Source organism: Choristoneura fumiferana, chromosome 5 (genome assembly GCF_025370935.1).
Source record: "Choristoneura fumiferana chromosome 5, NRCan_CFum_1, whole genome shotgun sequence".
Classification (NCBI taxonomy): Eukaryota; Metazoa; Arthropoda; class Insecta; order Lepidoptera; family Tortricidae; genus Choristoneura; species Choristoneura fumiferana.
This window is the reverse complement of record NC_133476.1, coordinates 490,480-512,351: the sequence shown is the minus strand read 5'-3', so window position 1 is coordinate 512,351 and position 21,872 is coordinate 490,480. Positions and strand designations below refer to the sequence as shown.

Genomic DNA, 21,872 nt, shown 5'->3' with positions numbered 1-21,872 from the left:
TAAGAAAAAAAATTAAACAAAAATTAAAGTGTGTTCTGAAGTATTAAATCGAAAAAAACTTAATCCTTCTTTGGTCAGTCGGGTGACAACTGTTTGTTATCATATCAAACAGTTTAGATACAACTTTTGCCTTATCTTGTCGAGCCGGCATACATAATCTAAAATTTTATACCGCCACGGTTCCCAGTTAAATACTTAACGTAAAAGCTAGCTGTATCAAGGGCTGTATAAAGTCTATTTAGATACATTAGTGCAGGCATGGGTTGATATACTTACATCAACATTTATACATTTAGTGGAAAGTTAACAAAGCAGAAAACAAATATGTAATATGTTAGATAAATTAAGCTGCGCTTATTTGCACACCATAGTTAAAACGGAGAGTCATTGTTAACTATAAATAAGTTATCAGTAAGATATCAGTTAGATAATGATAGCAGGAGTTCAGTCGAGCGCTCACTCAAAATGGTTACTAACGTGTCTATCAAGGGGTTTGATGAGTTCGTGGAGTTTACAAACAGGATCGACCCGAATGGGCCGCCGGTGTTGTTCTACTTTGACTCCAAGTTGCCCGATGGCGTTACGAGCTGGTGTCCGGATTGTGTCGTAGGTAAGAAATTAAGAATTAGCCAACTTAAAGCCCAATTTACACCGCGAGTTGAGTGGACTCCGTACGGACTCAGTTCAACGTACTTCCACCAAACCTTTGGTCGATGAACTTAAGTTAAACTAAATCATTGTTGAGTCCGCTCTGTTCGCGGTGGAAACCATGCTTTACTTCCTGCGGCAATGGCCAGGGCAATAGCTCGGAGAACGATGGCCGGTGGAGAAGAAGTTCAAAGTCAAAGAAAGGAAAGGAAGGTTCTTGAATGAAGACCATGGATTGGCAAGCGCAGCGTAGAACGTCCACCACGAGATGGACGGATGATCTTGCCAAAGCCGTGGATTCACGGTGGATGCAGGATACTGGCCACTTCTTACCCAAGGAACTGGATGTTTATGGGGGATCCCATGTCTAACAGTGGACGTCCTACGGCTGATATATCAATGATATCGAAGGTTTTACTTCATAAATCCATCCTCGAGTCTATCTTATTCACCAAAGGAAATCTTTTGTTTACGAACCGTTGTTGGTACGACGCAGCTATGTATAATTGTATAATAAGTAAAATATGCGTTAAAAACTTTATTTTTGTATGTAACGTTGTAGCGGAACCGGTAGTGCGAGCCTGCCTGAATGATGTGAAGAAAGATCTCATCTTTGTGCACGTGGATTGCGGCCCCCGAGATTTGTAAGTAGATGGCCTGAGGCGCACTTTTATCCGATTTTGACGCGAGCTCTGGCCCCCTATATAGTCCCTACTCCATTACCAAACGATAACCTAGGTTAGCTAGCACCTCAACTCTCGCCTGAAAATCAGGCTTACCAAATACATGCAGCATGTTGTGCCCAGGGCAGGGCAGGTGAAATTAAGTCAGTAATATATTTGCAGCTACAGGGACCCGCAGTGCGTGTTCAGGACAGACGGCCGTTCTAAGATCCGGCGGATCCCCACCCTCCTGCGGTGGAAGGGCCCGCGGCTGGAGGAGGCCGAGTGCATCGACAGGGACAAGCTGGCAAAGCTGTTTGAATCATAACGCGCTTTTATTGATTAAAGTTCCATCGATAAGGACGAAAAAGTTTGTCCAGTCAGCAGCAGAAGTAGATGAGCGGTTATGGTGTTCAAAATGATCTAAACATTCTCTTATTACCTTGACAGTGGAGGCGTGTTAAGGTCACAGCTCATTACAGCCACCCGGCACCCGACCAGCACCGCCTCGCCTCGAGCGGTTAGTATTCTTCATATGGATTTGTATGGGCATGCGCTCACTACATCAACTCCGTAGCGTCACCGGATCGCCTCACTCGCGAGGTGGCCACGCGCGGATGGCGAGTGGACCACTCGCTGCCCGCACACTTGCGATGCGGCGTTCTCCACCCCTCTTCATCCCCCCTACTCGTAAATTCCTGGGCCGCGCGAAGTCCACTCCTGTTCTGGGACACGTCGACAGCAAGTGGCCGCCGAAAGTCGAGGCGGTGCTGGTCGGTTGCCGGGTGGCTCTAATGAGCTTGAATTTTGAGCACCGTAACGTTCGTAACTTCTATGTAATTATTCTGTCACTGTTCCGAATAAATGTATTTTCTTTCTTTCTTTCTTTCTTCCTTTTCGTCCACTTTTGCTGCTACTGTTCATTGTACGGCCAAGGACTTTAATTCATGTTCATGAGCCTCCATGGAACCATTTCACAGTAAATGTCATAGTGATATCGCATTAATTAGGTAACAAGGAAAATCATGTCATGAATTAAAGCCCTTGACTACTCATAATTTTTTTCTTAACTTGCATCTTTGCTCTAGTAGAGCTGTTTTAAGGTCTACTATAAATGTTCACTTCTACATATACCTTTAATAAACGGCTATTAAAGAAATTCATACACGGAGACAGGCATCAGCTGCAGGTGACTGTACAATACAGGAATGAAGGAAGTGATAAAAAACCGCTTTAAAAATAATTTCTTTATTCAATTGCGTACAAAAAATAAAAAATACTTCAACATATACAATATCTTTATATCTCTTACACCTTTTTTTTATTCGACTGGATGGCAAACGAGAAAGTAGGTCTCCTGATGGTAAGAGATCACCACCGCCCATATACATCTGCAATACCCGGGTATTGCAGATGCGTTGCCAACCTAGAGGCCTAAGATGGGATACCTCAAGTGCCAGTAATTTCACCGGCTGTCTTACTCTCCACGTCGAAACACAACAGTGCAAGCACTGCTGCTTCACGGCAGGATTAGCGAGCAAGATGGTGGTAGCAATCCGGGCGGACCTTGCACCTTTTGTTTTAAAATAATTTCTGTAGTTGAAGGTAGGTACAGTGCCCTACACATAAAACGTACCTACCTATGCACTATAATAGGTCACTTTTAGCTACAAGTAGGTATACAAACAAACAGTTCTTGTACTTATGTCTACTTTTACAGTACCTGTCTGGCTTCTCATTCATCTTTAATCTTCGCTTCTGCTGATTCTCTAAAACGAAAAACAAATATTCTATGCAGTTGGTATGGGAAAGTGGGTACTTTCGATAGGAAACCAACCCTACTCTTTAAGGACGATGAAAAGGTCGCGCGCTAGCCTACGAATCAATACTGTACGACGTATGAGCATCGTGTATCTCATACAGCACGAGGCACGTAAGTGTAACGGTGGCCGTTAATGCGCAAAAGTACAAATAAGGTATCGTAGGGGACTGAGGGATGCGCGGGGCGGGCGGGGCTGGCAAGCGGAAGCGCTGATTGGCGCGCGGCTGTCACTGTCAGCGCTACACTCACATGCCGCGGGCTGTGATAACGTCGCCACTACTTTTAAAAAACTTGTACCTCAAAATCGATAATTTAATGAACTTGATGAACAATATTTCAAAGGTTTTTGCTGACTTTTTTTATTGATTCGAGATACCAGATTTTTTTAAAGTAAAACTATATATAAACTATCACAGAATCCCCTAAATAGGAAAATTAACTCTGGGGGTGGCGGCAATACGCCTTCGTAATCCCGAATTTTACTTGAACTGAAATGAATATTTCATAATCATACAAATTTAGACCTTAGACTTTATACATCTTCAACTTTCTTTGACGGTGGAGGGATTTTACTCAACTGAACAAACCCTAATCCAATATAACAACATTTGGAAACAGATTGAGAGAGATCAATCAATTATTTTCTTAAATTTATTATAACCAGGCATCAACGGCTGCACAAAATCCGACCCACGCATCAGCTGCATTTTTTCCACTATTAATTCAGTCAAGGCAGCTAATTTTTTTAACCGGTCTTAATTCTAGAAAATATAAGTAAGTAATAACAATAACAATACGGTATTTGACTATTTTGTTTGTGTTTTATAAATTAAAACTACACAATGCCTGTTATCGAATAGAGAAACAATTTTTAAGCTACCTTTACAAATAACAAAGTTATAAAGGTTTGAAATTCAAGATTAGACAGAGAAAGACATACTGGCATGTGACGTCACACGCCAGTAGCGCCATACTTGACGCATAGAGAAAAGCGTCAAAAAATCACTATAAATCCAATTTTCAACCGAATTAAGTTTTCTCTTCGCTAAATACTGTCTGTATATCTATATTTTCATAATAATATTAAGATATGGCAAATTCAGAAGTTGTCAAATACCGTATTCAGTTCTCTTATGTAAGCTGTTGGGCATCCTCTCCAAATGAGAGGGCTTGGGGTACTTCCCTCGGGGGCCCGGATTGTGAACTTTACACACTGTTGAATTGTTTTTGATATGTGCGCACAATATTGTAATTACTTCTCATTTGATTAGTAATTCACCTCAAAATTGCAAGTCTGTAAATGCGCGAATTATGAAATCTTAAAACCTTGTCGTTGTAAAAATGCATTACAGTCAAATGAGTCTATATTTTCTAGTTTGTTTATGGGTCGTCAGGCTCGATATTCAGAGAGAGGTCCCGCTCGGGGATGGTCATGATGATATGGTAGAATATCTTCTTGCTGCGCAGGAAAGCCTTGTTGTCGAATATCACTGAATCTGTTAAAGAAACAATTAAATGAGCCAAAGAATTAAAAAAAAAACCTGATTCTGACTACCTACTCTGCAAAAACGAAAAAGAAAAAAATGAAGTGATCTAGAATCTATTATGTACCTACCTAACTTAAATTTATCTTTAATGGGAAGGTAATGGGTCAAATTCTAGACCACTAGACTTATTTTTTTAAAGGCACTCGCCATACCCAAACCCAGAGCCTCCAAAGTAAGTTAAGTACCTACTCTATCTATAGGTAATAGGTTAGGTTTGTTTTAAAACAATCAAAAAACAATTCTCAACAATTGATGGATTCAGAGAAAAACTGCACAGGTTAGGTTAGGTTTGTTTTATGCCAATTCTGAACAGTTACAAGCACAGAGTACCTTATTATACTTTTACAAGAGTCAGAGAAAAATTAGTTATGAAAAACAATACACTGATAAATATTAAATACTCTATGAACTTTCAACAATTATGCGAGCCGAGTCTTAGGACGTCTTGTAGGCTTTTTAAATCTCGATTTTAGGCTTAAACTGACAGTTCTTGTATAGATCTGAAAGGACTTAAGACCATTTAAACCTAGATTAAAAAGCCTGCAAGTGGACGTTAGATTAAGTTAGTTCTGCGATCTGCCAGCTGTGGGCTTACAAGTGGAGGGTCCGGTGGCGGGCAGCACGCCGACGTCGACGGGCCCCTCGGCGACCTTCTTGGGCCCGAGCACCAGCTGGTCGCCGCCCTCCTCGTCGCGCCGCTTGATCGTGAACTTTATGTCGTGGTGCTCCACGCCTATCTCCCATCTGGAGAACGAAAGCTTCAATTAGCAGACATAGTGGCTTAGTGGCCCTAGGGAACTGCGATATAAAGGAACCGCAGGCTTAAAAAAGTTATAGGAACTAGGCTGATTTATAGGAGATCAGCCCAGTTCTTTACTTTTTTTAAATCTACTGGATGGAAAAGTAGAAAGAAAACGAGGCGGAGGAAGACCAAGATTGACCTAAGTATTTTGACCGGAAGAAGTGGGGTCGTGTCGTATCAAGAAGTCAAACAGCTGGCCGAAGACCGTGCGGAGTGCCGCCACTCCTAACCGCTTTCTCTAACACCCTGTACAACAATCTTTTTTTTTTATTCGACTGGCAAACGAGCAAGTGGGTCTCCTGATGGTAAGAGACCCCACCGCTCATAAACATCTGCAACACCAGGGGCATTGCAGATGCGTTGCCAACCTAGAGGCCTAAGATGGGATACCTCAAGTGCCAGTAATTTCACCGGCTGTCTTACTCTCCACGCCGAAACACAACACTGCAAGCACTGCTGCTTCACGGCAGGATTAGCGAGCAAGATGGTGGTAGCAATCCGGGCGGACCTTGTACAAGGTCCTACCACCTGCAAAATCTAACCTCTATATCCTCACATTCCTCCTATATCCCTGCTATTATTCCTATATCCTGGTCTAACATTTGGTACCACGATGAACGCTTGTGTTGCTCTGAAGATGAGTTCTGGTTGAGTACGAAACGCGTCAGTCTAGTGTGGTGGTGGTGATCTGGTGAATAGATGGGTTTGTGTGATTTATGTGTGTTCTTACAGTGTGGAGGTGGAGGAACTGCATGTACACATCTTGCATAAACTTCGTGCTATCATAAGATCGCCGAAGCAAAGTAATTGTTTCATACAGGGGGGTATTACGAAATTCGAAAATCGAAGTTGGTATCGTACCGTCCCTCTATCTCGTATTAAATAATATTAGCGTCAGCGGAACTGTCAAGAGAGACGACGGCACGTGGAGGATCCGTAAAAACAGAGAGATCCAGGAGCTGGTGGCTGAACCCAACATCATCGGCGTAACAAAATCACACAGACTTCGCTGGTTCGGCCACCTACTACGAATGGGAGAGGATCGGGCTGCCAAGAGAGCGTACGTGGGACGACCGGCTGGTCGCCGCCCGGTTGGGCGACCCAGGTACCGCTGGGAGGACAGTGTCCAGGCGGATCTGCGACGTCTCCAAGTCGACGACTGACAAGAGGCTGCGCACGATCGGGACAGATGGCATGCTCTCGTTTCGGAGGCCAAGACCCTCTTTGGGTCCCTGAGCAAATTAGTTAGTTGTTAGTTAGTCAGCGGAACGGCTAGATACGAAGCTCGAATTTAGCAGTTCGTAGTACAGGCCCAGTTCAAGAAGTTCCTTACTTCAGGACGCTGTCTCCTTCCGCGCAGAGCAGGTCCAGCGTATGCTTCTCACCGCTCTTGATGGTGACTCGTTTGTACTCTTTGTCAGCATCGTTAGCTGCGTTCCGCAGGTAGAAACTCTTCGGCACCTTTCCTCCTGGCTTCACCTGGAACACACCCATGCCCAAATAACAAAAAATCCAGCCAAGGGCGAGTCGGACTCTATCTATATGACCGTGTTTAGCAGAGCTAAGCAAAAATGTAATGTGGGGTCATTTTAGAGGTTACTGACATAGACAGAACAAAATAAAAATAACCTATACCTAACCATAAAAAAATCATTTGTAATAAAAGCTTTTTTTGCTGACTGTACTTTTTGTTGACTGTGCTTGCATTGTCACCCAAACTACATTTGCATACCAAATTTCAAGTTGATGCTATTAACCGTTGAATAGTTCCGTCCTGCGGAGACGATCCTGGCTGGACTACCAGGATGTCACTAAGTACTAGATTATTGTATTGTCAAGCGATTTACATAAGTATTCTAAATTTCAAGTCAATCTGACTACTGGAAGTTGGTCAAATTTAACTTGCAAGATTTGATTAGTATGCCAATTAGCCACTCAGTGATTAGTCGCATATTGCTTGTACCTATCACTATCAGCGACAATCCAACTGTAATAATCTAAGGTGCTATCAATAAAGACGTTCTATATAAAAATCAACGCACTTAAAAAGAGCTTCTGGCGATATACCTGCGCAGTGAGCGAAATACGGACCGAATTGGTGGCGGAGCAGTGGGGGACGCAGGAGTTGCGTAGGAGCGCGCGCTCGGCCGTCACGACACGCCATTGGCTTGTTAGTTGACAGATGCGCAAAACGTATCCTCTCCACTAACCACTCAGAGATCTTTTTACGTGCGTTGACTTGTACAACTATCATCTAGGGTTTTACTCTCCTCCTGTGAGGACCGTTCTCTATAATGTTTTCTTACCATTACAGCATCTTACTCACAATGAGCCCGCAGCGAGGGTCTCCGTTGTCGTCGAGGACGGTCCCCCCGTAGTGCACGGGCAGCTGGTCCTTATCGATCAGCTGCAGCACCTGCGCCTGCCACTTCTTGGCGTCGGAGCCGTAGATCTTGATCTTGGAGATCGTGTACTCGTGCATGAACTTTTTGATCACCGAAAACGCTAGCGAGAATACTTTTGGCGCTGAAATTGGGAAATAAAACGTTTAGTTGATTTTATAGTGCGCCAATAAGCAAAGAATGTTTTCATGTAACGTCGGAATGTGTCCGGACTTAATTCGGCCTTATAATTTCACTTTTTGACAATATTCTAACTTGGCAACATTACCGCACTATATTGCCACCTATCGACTCTGCTACAGTCGTCAAAGATAATGTGAAACTTGATTCTAATGTAACATACATAACCCATCAAAACATATAGTGAAATGAGAGCCAAGTTCAATATTATGATATATGCCTTGGTTGTTGACTTCAACGACAAAAGAAGTGAGATCTAAATGGGTGCCAAGTTCAACAGTGGATACTCAGTAAAGGTTTCTCCCACTTTATAGGGTGTTTAAGTTCCGTACCATTGACAATGAAGCAGGACTTGAGGATCTCAGGATAGTTGGCTTCGTAGAGCTGCAGCAGCGTGAACACCATCTCTGCGGCCGGCTTCCACGCGTACTGCCGCATGTTGAAGCCTTCCAGGTCGAACAGCACCGTCACCTGGTGCAAAGGGGTGACGGTTGAAATGACAAGTTTTTGAATGACGAAAACAAGGTAGGAAGGTCATCAAGTAGAGGTGTCTATTTACTTTTTCCAATATCATATCTTACAGAGAAGTTAGATATTGACTTGTTGTATGGGATAATTAAAAGTACAGGTATAGTGCCGCCAGAGTTGAGGTCACGCACACAAGAACATGTCATTTTGACATTCACTCATTCATTTCGTTCATTCTCCTTTTATGCTGTAGCGACTCCTAGCGCCATCTAGTGAACAACAATAGAAACTCCGACCATGTTCTACATCGCGCTATCGAAGTTTCTCAACGCGGTCGCATATATACAAATTCCGACGCTCGTCCTTCGGACTTCGGTCCCCAGGCATTTAACACCTGCCTGTAGAGAGATCTCTCTATTGGAGCCTCCCCTCACGATGCAATCAGTTTTTCATGTAGCTGTGTGTGAAATCATTCAGTTCAAATCTCGTGGCGCTACACTACCTATATACTCAATGTTGGTTTCATTTGTGGTTGCCATTTCTAAAATCTGGCAACCTGGACAAGAGGATCTGAATGATCTTTCTACATCCACTGAGGTGACATCAGTTCCTTCCGAAAGTTTCAAAATTACCGTTTGAATATAAATGAAGGGTTGCAAGTTGCAATGCAATTAAACATTACGACTCTTATTTTTGGTTTGCAACATACAAATTGCTGTGCTCGAATTATATTATAAGCTTGGCAAATACGCTACGCTAAGTTATTTCAACATGCATACAACTGCAAAACGACTCAACTGAACGTGTGCGAGAGAGTAATTAAGTATATGCATGATTTAAACCTAAAATTGCTAAAAGTGGCTTAGAAGCGGTAACGTTTCGTGTGCTCTGATCTGACTACCCCATTTGGAAATACAGGCGTGATATGTTTGTGTGTGTGTGTGCGTGCGTGCGTGCGTGTGTGTGTGTGTGTGTGTGTGTGTGTGTGTGTGTGTGTACTTATATTTTATGACCGATAACAATGTCTAAAGATTTGTATGACCAATCTCAAACCGGTATATTTATTAACTTCGAGCAATCAATAATTGCTTTAACTGTCAAATCAAATCAAATGTGATGGTTTACATACTTGACACATTTCTGTGGAATATTTTTGACATCGTTGTAAAAAAAACGGCCAAGTGCGAATGGACTCGTACACCGAGATTTCCGTATAAAGTAGGTGTAATATCTATCATATGAATATTCAGTGTTAGCAGCGCCCCTCTTTTAAGCAAAATGTACGCAGTGTGGGGACGTTTCATTTCTATATAGTTTTACCGCCATTGTTAGTAGGTGAGTAACAGGTCCACGTATCTCAATTCACAATACAACTGCAGCTAAAACTTTCGCAGTTCTTTGTTTTGTCTTCCGATATTCATTTATTTTTACGATCTTACGAAACCATTCTCCACTTTCGCTTGTTTTGCTAGCAATAAAATACTTTCCCGTTGTCTTGTTTTCAAACACTTGTTTGTTGTTGTTATAGTAACTCATCAGATACTGTGTAAAGCATCATCAAGAGTTACAAATCAAGTAAGTACTTATAAATGACTTAGCAGAACATACGAATATTTTTGTTATTATTAAGGTTTTATTCACTACTAGTATCAAATACGAGTATAATAAAACCATTTTAAATATGTACAAGCTTTTTGTTGACTGGACTTAAATTGATTTTGGGAGGATAGGTCTATTGCGAGGGAATGAAATCTTACTTGAAACATACGAGCATGGCAAGTAAAATAAAAAAAAAATATGTCGTATGACTCAGGATTTCAATAATGCAGCAGGGCTACTACGAAACTCGAAACTCGAAGTTCGTGCCGTGCGGTCCCTCAGGCATTTATACTGTTTAATACGAGAGCGAGAGGGACGGTAAGATACGAACTTCGAGTTTCGTAGTAGCCTTGCTGGTATAGGTACATGAAACAGATAGATGATGGAATTATTATAAAATTGTGAACGGCTCTTGTACACATTTGTATAATAAAGTTCATAGTTAAATACAATTAAAAAAAACATTTAATAAACAAAAGGCGTACATTTTATAGTCGTCACGAAGAACTTCCTTGTTCTTTGCGTCATGTATTAGGCAACGCTGCGAAGGGCAAATCGACAATAAATTGCCCTGCGCTGGTTTTACACCATAACACCATGATCGCACAATAATGGTGTTTATGCATTATGCAAGCGGCAATATCGTCGTTCAGCGTTTTTTGCCGCTCTATCAGCTCTACCGCTCTACCACAGCGACAGCGGCGCTGGGAGCGTTTTCTATTCATTGCGGCGTGCTGTACCCTCAGTCTAAGTTTTCGGTTACAAAATACGTCTCGATCGCGTTCGCGTTAAAATCTCAATTTGTATGGAAACACGAACATCGCAAACGTTCCGCTAGAGGCGCTGTTCGTATTTGTATACAAATTGAGATTTTAACGCGAACGCGATCGAGACGTATTTTGTAACCGAAACTTACACTAATAGGGCACTGGTTGTGTAAAGCGTGTCACACAATAAGCAGATACGATAAGATATCTGTGTCTGAACGCAAAACGTATTCAACGGTTTTAGCGTTAAGAGTTGAGATGACCGTCAAGTCAAGAGATCGATAGACAGACTGAGTTAGTTTCGCATTATAGTATTAGTAAGAATACAATTAACAATATCGCTCCCTATACAATTCAATGAGCTAACACACACAGCGCAGATAACTTATATTTTATCGTGAAATATCCGTTTAGGGGCATACATGTTCAAATCGAACATTATCCATCACTGGCGTGAGCTGCCAAGTCAGGTAGGTATTGTAAAAGTGAGAAAAGATTTTCAATGTCAAAGTCTTTATGACATTGGCATTAGGTTGATTTTTACTTGGCCTGTGTAAAAGCTTTTTTCACTAAATCTATAGATACTTAGTCACTCGACCGCCCGCGCAATGAACAGCAAAAACGCTCACCGCTCCGCTGGTCGACGGTAGTCGTAGTCTAAACGCTCGTTAGGAGAGAAAGTATGCATTGAAGTACTTTTTGATGCCGTAAGGTTTTTTAGAAATAGTGCAACAATTGGGATTACACAATCTATAAAAATACTCCGCACCGCAAGTCACTTGAATTAACGTGATATTGAAAGTAACTTTGAGTAGGTTAGGTATGGTATGCTGTCATCACGCCATCTTGGCTGGTAAGCCGCGTATCCACTAGAGGCAGCCTCGGGCCGAGCGGCTGCCTCGCTCCGAGGCCGCGCTAGTGGAGACGACGCCAAAGGCACGGCTCAGACTGAGGCTCCTTTGAGCACGGCCAAAAAACCGACAAAATATGGCTCGGCTCGCGGTGCTCGGCCTGAGGCTGCTCTAATGGATACGCGGCTTTTAGTTTAGTACACCCCCTGGTACAGTCTATCTGTGATTTTACTTACATATGTAAAACACAGACATGTTAACGACATTTCCTACATTAAAATAAGATTATGATTGGTTATTTGAAGTCTTTTTGTATTTTTTATTTCAACTCACAAATTTGTTACTTTTACGGTGATCCCGTAAAACCATATCGAAGTATTTAGTAGCGTAGTCGAAAAAAAAGCAACCTGAGATATGTGTGCATAGGAGAAATTCGTGTCTGTAACTCCTGTCCAGTGGTAGTGTAGGGGTATGTCACGCAGCACGGAATGCTGAGGGCCTGGGTTCAATTCCCAGCGCTGGTCTCTTTTTCTGATTTTTCTGTGCATCCATGTCTCAGTTTGTATTTTCGATATAGTTTAGTTAGTTTATAGTTTTTGTTTACTAAATCGAAATCTTTTGTAAATTTCAATGGTCCAATATTATTTAGGTACAACAAACTTAATAAAATATTTAATATCTACCAACCCAATATCTAAAAATGAATGTAAGTAAGCTGTTACTACTTGGTTACTAAATAAAAGTTTATGATGAAACTGAAGCCTTTTTAAAAGTTATTAGTTGACATGACACACACACACACACACACACACACACACACACACACAATTTTAGGATTAGTTGTATATATAAATATAATTTTAACATTGTAAATTTTTAGGAGACGAGCGCTGCTTTGCTTATCCTATAGTACAGGTTTTTACCTATTTAGGAAGTACTTAGCACTAGTTTTAAGGAAATTTTGTAACAGAAGATTCTGTTTGTACAAATAGCGCAGCTTTAGACCTTGATTGTGATTGTCTTCCTGACTTAGGTTGTTTGTTGAACCAAATGGTGACCCCAAGGATGAGTTTTTCCACGGACCTGTACTGAAATAGAGATGACGTAATTAAGGTGAGCGTGTCAACTTTTGGATATATCAGCAGCACAAATCAGTCGAAAATATCTACATTCTGTCGGTTATTGTCAATATATTTAAATAACTTAGATTCGCACAAAATGAGGTACCTACTTTCGATTGTGTTAAACTTTAACTTTAAACAGTTAAATCATGGCGTCGAGTGGCGGGGTCATCAACTAGGTAAGTATACTAGTTTGTGATTTTTTCTTAATCGAACTAACGGTTCAGCAGCGACGTGCGCGACGAATGTTTTATCTGTTAATACGGTATTTGACAACTCCTGTTTGCTTAGTGTATTTTCCCGTTCACAAAATACGTCTCAATCGCGTTCGCGTTAAAATCTCAATGAGGGCTATCGTTTTTTGTGTCACTAGATGGCGCACTGTTGCGTGAGGTTTTTAAGTACTTATGGCTTTCAAAGTCTGTTATTACGGGCGTGAAAACAAAGTTTAGATTAAAATCATATTTATAACAGCTTAAAAACGTACCATAAAAATATTCGAGCATGCCCGCAGTGTGTTGCATAGTCCCCGTTTTGTGCGGAAAAAAGGGAGGACAAAGGTTTCCGAAAGACAAAACTGTCTCGAAACACCGACATTCATTGCCCCGAAACGCATATTTGCCATAATTAATTTCAGATATTGCAAAATATTCACAAAATTATTCTAATTATAAATAAACCTGCGTAGCTCACCCAAAAACTATGAGATTTGACATTTCGGAGACCTCACGCTACACTAGCGCCTCTAGTGGCGAATTCATTCACTCATTTGTATGGAAACACCGACAGCGCCTCTAGCGGAAAGTTTGCACAACAACTTTTGTGAGCGTATCCTCACGAAAACGGGTGACGACGCTGCACCGTGGACATGTGGCGGCTACGTCTTCGAATAGTAAACGAATGTTTTGTGAAAACGACACAGTAGAGGCACTGAATTCGTATTAATGAGGGCTATCGTTTTTTGTCTCACTAGATGGCGCACTGTTGCGTGAGGTTTTTAAGTATGGCTTTCAAAGTCTGTTATTACGGGCGTGAAAACAAAGTTTAGATTAAAATCATATTTAATACAACTTAAAACCGTACCATAAAAATATTGAGCATGCAGTGTTGCATAGTCCCCGTTTTGTGCGGAAAAAAGGGAGGACAAAGGTTTCCGAAATACAAAACTGTCTCAACACACAGACATTCATTGCCCCGGAACGCATATTTGCCATAATTAATTTCAGATATTGCAAAATATTCACAAAATCATTCTAATTATAAATAAACCCGCGTAGCTCACCCTTAAACTATGAAATTTGACATTTCGGAGACCTCACGCTACGCTAGCGCCTCTAGTGGCGAATTCATACGCGATAGCCCTCATTTGTATGGAAACACCGACAGCGCCTCTAGCGTAAAGTTTGCACAACAACTTTTGTGAGCGTATCGTCACGAAAACGGGTGACGACGCTGCACCGTGGACATGTGGCGGCTACGTCTTCGAATAGTAAACGAATGTTTTGTGAAAACGACACAGTAGAGGCACTGAATTCGTATTAATTAATATTAGCACCAGCTGGACGGCGAGATACTAAGTTCTAATTTTGCACCTGTGGTTACCTTGAGCGCGTGCGGGCCGTGTGTCTGCGCCTGCGCCCGCGCGAGCGCCAGGTAGCGCTCCAGGTGGCGCAGGATCATGCGGATGACGTCGGTCTTGGTGACGGCGTGCAGCAACCCCCACGCGTCCAGACCCACGAATGGGACTATTATCACTGCACACAAACACGATCTTTTGCGGAGGCCAACTTCAATTAAACATTAAAATATTGTACAGCCAAAGAATCGAAATCGAAGTCAAAGGCGATCACGTACCAGAGTAGAAACCTTATGCTACTAATGTCATCCCAAACTTTTGTCAAGGAAATCATAGAGAAATTGTCCTTTTGCTGCCCCCCTTATTATTAAAAGGTTCCACCTTGGTACAAGAATCAACCTTTAATAATAATAATAATATGATTTATTTGAAAGACAACATTAGGCCCATCAAAACAAAATCTCTTGTAGTTCGAGCCTGGGAAGAGACGGGCGGGTGTGAGTTTTTCGGGATTTAAGGTAAACGTACGAGTGCTCGTCACTGTCCCAATAATTGGCATCTTTAATCTTATGTCATTAGCAATATAGATGACAGGAGGTGTCATCTATTGGGGATTAGCGCGTCGAGCACTCGGACCCTTACCTTACGCAGACGAAATTACATTTTTAAATGAGCCATGTACTATGAGTTTTATGGTTAAGAAACATGGAAAGAATGCACGCACTCAAGCATAAAGGCCAAAACAGCCGCGTCCGCGTCGTCTGCGTTACACATAATTATATTGTCTAAGTAAAAACCCGTCAAACAACGTATTCGAGTACTCGTTGTTATATATTGTTGGCAGTCAAGCGCGGGCGCTGTTAAGACGTCACTTTTGTTTGATTGTTCAAACCAAGTTCAAACAAATGTTTTCTGCGGATTCATCATAAATTGACTTGTTCGTTCTCAAGCAATACACGTAGTCAGGTGTCTCAACAATGGTCGTGCGTTGATATTGTTAATGACTAAGCTTTTGTTGGTTGTCATCCGAACTACAAATTGCACCAAGTTTTAAGTCAATCCGCAGGGCCGTCTTATGTATGGCCACGCGGGGGCATATTAGAACTTGGGGCCCATTTGGAAAGTAAAGAAAGTTTCATAAATAAAATAAATAAATATCACGGGACAATTCACACCAATTGACCTAGTCCCAAAGTAAGCTTAGCAAAGCTTGTGTTATGGGTACTAAGCAACGGATAAATATAATTATATATGTAGATAGATACATACTTAAACGCCCAAGACCCGAGAACAAATATCCGTATTTTTCATACAAATATCTGCCCCGACACGGGAATCGAACCCGGGACCTCAAGCTTCGTAGTCAGGTTCTCTAACCACTAGGTCATGATTTTTTTTGCTGTGTATGTGCTATTTTATTTATTACACACACATAAATTATTATGATTGAGATGCTAAGTAGAGACGGGATTACTTTTGGGCAAAGTCTTCTATCATAACTTTAGAAATAGAAAAAAAGTGAATACATCGTCCTTTTCCGGGGGCCCCTGGGCTTTGGGGCCTTGGTCACGGGCCCCGTGTGTCCTTATGGTAAAGACGATTGCCAATCTGAACACTATAGGTAAGTGACAGACATTCTACTTGCATAATTTGACCTAAGCAAACATTATAGTCTGACCAGGCGAGTCCTGGCAGTAATGTAAAGCAAACCTCGATCTGGCAATCCTAAAAGTTAATCCGACAAGAAGCAATGTGAAATTAAGCTCAGAATGAACTTAAGCTTAAAATTGAATGGTGACAAGTATAAAGGTAAACGTCCACTTGTCGGTATCGTACGCATCGGACGCATCGCACGCAACGGATCGTAGTATTCTTTGTATAGAAACTCATATAAGTGCGTCCACCTGTCCGCATCGTAATCATCGCACATTTCTATACAAAGCAACAAATCCGATACGTCCGAAGCGTACGATGCGGATCAGTGGACGCCTACCTCAAGGCTGCGGCTCCACTGAGGCGGAGACGAGCGAAGCGGAAAGGAGACGTGTAGGATCGACCAATCATATTAGTTGAAGTTCACTTGAAATCCACATCTCGGAGACTCCTCTCCGCTCCGCTCGTCTCCGCCTCAGTGGAGCCGCACCCGCAGCCTAAAGATACGACTTTGACGTTCGCACTATTAAGTAGGCTAGTGACTATGACAATTCGAAATACACTGCCGACTTAGGAGATCTATATTAAACTGGGCTCCATATTAGCTAGAAAATGTAGAGCGAGTTTTCGGTGTCATACATGTGTTATTTGTCATGTTCATGGAATACTGAGGCGAGGCCGTAGCGCTGACGTTCGCGATTGCGTTCATCATCTAATTCTACCGCTCTAGTGACAGAAAGAAACGGTGAAGACGATGGTGATTCTAATAATAAGGTCTCTGGTCTGGTTACGTACCTGGCGAGCCTTCTTTGTCGAAGCCGGTGCTGCCACTGGGGAAGTACGTCTCCAATACTTCGGGCGCCTTCCACTCGTTCAGCGTTGAGTCGATGCCCCACTTCTCGCGCCATTTCATCGACTGCAAGGAAGATAAATATAATTTATTAGCAGGTGGTAGGACCTTGTGCAAGGTCCGCCCGGATTGCTACCACCATCTTGCTCGCTAATCCTGCCGTGAAGCAGCAGTGCTTGCATTGTTGTGTTTCGGCGTGGAGAGTAAGACAGCCGGTGAAATTACTGGCACGTGAGGTATCCCATCTTAGGCCTCTAGGTTGGCAGCGCGTCTGCAATACCCCTGGTGTTGCAGATGTTTATGGGCGGTGGTGATCTCTTACCATCAGGAGACCCACTTGCTCGTTTGCCTTCCAGTCGTATAAAAAAAAAAAAATTTACGTCACAATAAATTGTGCAAGTTTTAGACCGCCCTTGTCACTTCATAGTTTTTTTTTATAACTTGGGACAAATGCACCTATTGACCTAGCTCCAAGCTTAGCAAAGCTTGTACTATGGGTGCTAGACGATGGCTGTATACTCATTACTTACATACTATTTAATAAAAATACTGCTTAATGCTTGCTTGGCTTCCCACCAGGTGGACTGATGACATCGTGAGAGTTGCGGGAAACCGGTGGATGCAAGTGGCGAGTTGTCGTTCATTGTGGCGTTCTAAGGGGGAGGCCTTTGTCCAGCAGTGGACGTCTTCCGGCTGATGATGATGATGATGACTGCTTAATAATCATCATTAATGAAACTCAGCTGTAAGATTCAGGGGCGCCATCGTCGTGAACCCATGAAAAAGATCATCCGAAAGATCGACACTAGCCGGACGATTTCTGACTTATAACCGTGAGTTGAACCGTTTAATTTTGTATTTTTTTATGTATGTCTCACGAGAGCTTGTAATATTATTTTAAAATTTCTCGCACTCGCTTTATCCACTTCAATATAAGTCCGTGGTCACAACACATAAATAAATTTCCAACATCATTCCAGTGATATTGTATAATCAAAGTACAGAGTGCTTGGATTATGAGATAGAAATAAAAAAAACACATAAAATTAACTTAAAACGGGCTTCCTCTTCCAAAGGCAGCGCAGCGCGGGGCAGTACCCAAGACCCTGGACGTTGCCCCGCTGCACTGCGAGGCGGTCTTTGGGCGAAGAAAAAGCCTGCTCTTAGGTCGCCAGAGACGCCGATTAGTTTGTCCGGTGATTACTTACATCTCTAAGCATCTTCTCTGCTGCGTCTGCGTCCCACTGACGTGCTGAAAATAACAATACATGTAAGGAACCGTAGTTTAAAGGTAAGCGTCCACTGATCCGCATCGTACGCTTCGGACGTATCGGATTTGTTGCTTAGTATAGAAATATACAATACGTACGATGCGGATCAGTGGACGCACTTATATGAGTTTCTATACAAAGAATACTACGATTTGTTGCGTGCGATGCGTCCGATGCGTACGATACCGACAAGTGGACGTTTACCTTTAGACAAAAAACCGGACAAGTACGTGACGCGTAAGGATTTTACCACAGCAATCGATTGATTGTCGATCGGGCGTCGCTCGCAGGACGGGACACTTAACTCTAATGAAACCTTAATGTTTTTTTTTTTGTAAATCTAAAATGTTTTAAAAGACTTATCGGACGATACCCCAAGATTTGATTTTATGAACTGTGATAGCAGAAATTTTTATTACCTTCTCATAGAGCAAAAAAGATTTTTCATCACACTTGTTCGTAAACAGTGTCGTAACATGCAGGCTACCTTGGTTGCAACCCCCCAAATAAAACCCTCGACCTTAATGTGCTTGTCATGAAACCCGTGGTCGGTAAATGAGTCATTGCCCGTACTAATTTTCATGTCATGAATCCCATGGTCGGTCGGTAAATGAGTTAGTTTACTGCACGGTGTGCTGCTGCTAGTGCAGGAGTGTATGTCGCACGGGCGGTACTAGAATTACGGGCTTCTAATAGACTCTCGTTCGTAATTCCTTATTTGCCACCCTTATGACTCAATGCACTATAATAGCTCAAAGTTTTTAGTAACATCATATTATATCTATGTATACTATAGGTAACATTCAAGGTCGTATGCTTAACCCTGTGTCGGAGTAGCAGTTTGAGCGTATACATAATAATAGTATGTATACCTATAACTAGTTCTATGCTTCCATTCCACTTGGCTCTTCAGCCAGACATAGTTATGTACTACAGACTGACGAATCTTATCTTATCTGTCAATCCGACCAAACAATGTTGCACTTTATGCAAACGGCATGAAAACTTTTTCAATTCACTCTACCTGTGTCGGATATGGTCGGATGAAATGCCATATGCCATATGGTGGTGGTTGCAATTTCTGGTGTGGCTGGTTAAACTTGTCTTACAAAAAAAAAAATGCTCGACAACTCGACAAAAAGTACGAGTTTAATTTAAGACCGTTTATACCTGCTGAGCTGGCAGCGTTGCATTTTTGTTAGTTTGAGTTAAGTTAGTTTTAAAAATGTGGTCTGATAGAATTGTTAATAATGTTAATGATAATGATAAATTAGGTAGGTACATACAACAAACAGATCTTATAAAAATATTTCCATATCTAGAACTCTATATGTTTTGCCGTTAGGCATACAAATGTTCTTAATGTGTCTACTGCAATATTATTCGTGATAGACTTTTATTTTCTTTAAAAACCGTTAATAAACATTTGATCGTTTTTAAAGAATATAAAAGTCTATCACGAATAATTATATTGGAGTAGACACATTAAATTATATATTAAGAACAGTTATATTAGACCACATTTATAATTTTCATTCAATTTGGGTTTTTTATAAATAAATAAATAAATATCACGGGACAATTCACACCAATTGACCTAGTCCCAAAGTAAGCTTAGCAAAGCTTGTGTTATGGGTACTAAGCAACGGATAAATATAATTATATAGATATAGATACATACTTAAATACATATTAAACACCCAAGACCCGAGAACAAACATTCGTATTTTTCATACAAATATCTGCCCCGACACGGGAATCGAACCCGGGACCTCAAGCTTCGTAGTCAGGTTCTCTAACCACTAGGCCACCTGGTCGTCGTTTATGGAATAAGTAATCGAGAAAACTAACAAAAATGCAACGTTGCCAGCTCAGCAGGTATAAATAAACGCTCGCCAAGAAAATAAGTATACCTACTTATAAGTTATAACTTATCAAGTTGTGTTCGCTCTGCAAGCCTGCTAAAAAGAACAGCGAGAACAAAATGTCTTTATGTTTTGGGGTGTACTTTCCTCGACACATTCACGCAGTAGGCAGACTAGTTCTGCCACGGTGCCATCTCTGGGATCTGTTACCAAAAAAGCTATCTGTATCTTGGATACGTTGCCCGAAACAGAAATCTAACTCAAATTAACTACGAGTATATTCGCATAAGCAGGAAACAGTAAATAACAATTAAATTATATGTATTTAAATGTATAGTATGTCGGCGGCCGATCGTAAAATCCGCCAGATCACGAAATTCGTAGGCATATATCGTGAAATGGCGTCATTTCATGATATGCCTAAAAGTTGGCCAGGCATATCACGATGTGCCTGAGGAACAATACGGCAGATCGATTAGAGCAACGCATTCGTCGATACCTAGCTCTATACCAGGTACATCGTGATATGCCGAAAAAAGAAACTTTAGTACGACGAGCGAAGCGATGAGTGGGTTAGTATGAAGCGAGCGTGCCACGGCAGCGGCCGGCGAAGTTCCAGAACCGATATGGCGGCGTTTCATGATAAGTATGCCTAGGAATTCTTGATCTGCCTAAACTGGCCAAATCATGAAATGGCGGCGTTTCATGATATGCCTAAGAATTTCATGATCTGCCTAATACGTCACTAGGCAAATCGGTGAGTTTTGAATGTTATAGCGGATGTCCCTTAGCCAATTCATGAGATGGCTTCATTGCACGATATGCCTAGGAATTTCATGATCTGGCGGATTTTACGATCGGTCGCTGACATCCCTAAACTTAAAATACATATAAAACAAAAGAATAAAATAAATTTTATGATTTAAATTTTAAATTCCGGTTTTGATCCGCGTAAGTACCTCAATTTTAAAGAAGCTCTGAGCCTCTTGAGTCGTCTCGTGATCATGGCGCACGCGCATGCAACTGTGCCGAAATATCGAGTTGCTCTAAGACTAAGTTACCAGACCAAAACCCGAATTTACCTATTCGCTGGGTGCAATCTGACTTAAAATTCATACCTATCATGTGAATGTGGAAGGACACTTTAGGATACCTAATTAAGTATTATACTTATTAAGCTTATGCTTGACAACAGTGTTACCTCTCAGCCATCTTAGAAGGAAGTGGTCGTCGTGTTCCGGCTTCATTACATCTTTGACACTGCGTCGAAACTGAAACGAATCAAATACTTTATGTAAAAATACATTCAGTCTTTAAAAATTATGTTCTGTAGATAGAGCTTGTCTAAGCTAAAAACGTTGGAAAACACCGACATTGTCACTTCAAAGTTCATTATCTCAAAAACGGCTGAACCTTGCTTTCAAATTTAAAAAAAACCGCATTCAAATCGGTTCTCCCGTTTAAGAGCTACGGTGCCGCAGACAGACACACAGACACACATAGCGGTCAAACTTATAACACCCCTCTTTTGGCGTCGGGGGTTAAAAATGACGCGTAACGGAGAACTAAACCTCCATTAGACTTCAGAGTTATTTATTAAGGGTTATTGTAAGATTTGCAGGGCACAGAATAAGTACCTAATAGTACAAGTATTGTGGTTACCGCGATACATAAGTAGGACATCACGTGACCTGCTGCCCTAATTTAGAATCAATAAGCTTCAAAACTTTCGAAAATTCTTTTTAAAAATTTGCAAGTTATATTTTTCAATGTCTTTATCAAATTTGA

The 21,872-nt window shown here is 41.5% G+C and overlaps 2 protein-coding genes across 2 annotated transcripts in view; one reads left to right on the top strand and one right to left on the bottom strand.

Annotated features, from left to right (window-relative positions):
- The first annotated feature begins 199 nt into the window (after window positions 1–199).
- Window positions 200–2,188, top strand: LOC141427874 (thioredoxin domain-containing protein 17-like). The gene is made up of 3 exons (XM_074087464.1): window positions 200–610; window positions 1,211–1,292; window positions 1,494–2,188. Exons 1-3 carry the CDS (start codon window positions 466–468, stop codon window positions 1,636–1,638), a joined length of 372 nt encoding a protein of 123 aa, XP_073943565.1. The 5' UTR covers window positions 200–465; the 3' UTR covers window positions 1,639–2,188.
- A 354-nt stretch (window positions 2,189–2,542) lies between these two features.
- LOC141427872 (SEC14-like protein 2) overlaps window positions 2,543–21,872 on the bottom strand; it is a 37,247-nt gene continuing 17,917 nt past the window's right edge. The window contains exons 2-10 of the mRNA XM_074087461.1: window positions 21,286–21,355; window positions 18,157–18,200; window positions 16,894–17,014; window positions 14,472–14,623; window positions 8,396–8,534; window positions 7,808–8,007; window positions 6,815–6,960; window positions 5,275–5,423; window positions 2,543–4,628 (exon numbers count right to left, since the gene is read on the bottom strand). Coding sequence (XP_073943562.1) covers window positions 4,513–4,628; window positions 5,275–5,423; window positions 6,815–6,960; window positions 7,808–8,007; window positions 8,396–8,534; window positions 14,472–14,623; window positions 16,894–17,014; window positions 18,157–18,200; window positions 21,286–21,355 — 1,137 coding nt within the window. The 3' untranslated portion in view covers window positions 2,543–4,512. The remainder of the gene's footprint in view (window positions 4,629–5,274; window positions 5,424–6,814; window positions 6,961–7,807; window positions 8,008–8,395; window positions 8,535–14,471; window positions 14,624–16,893; window positions 17,015–18,156; window positions 18,201–21,285; window positions 21,356–21,872) is intronic.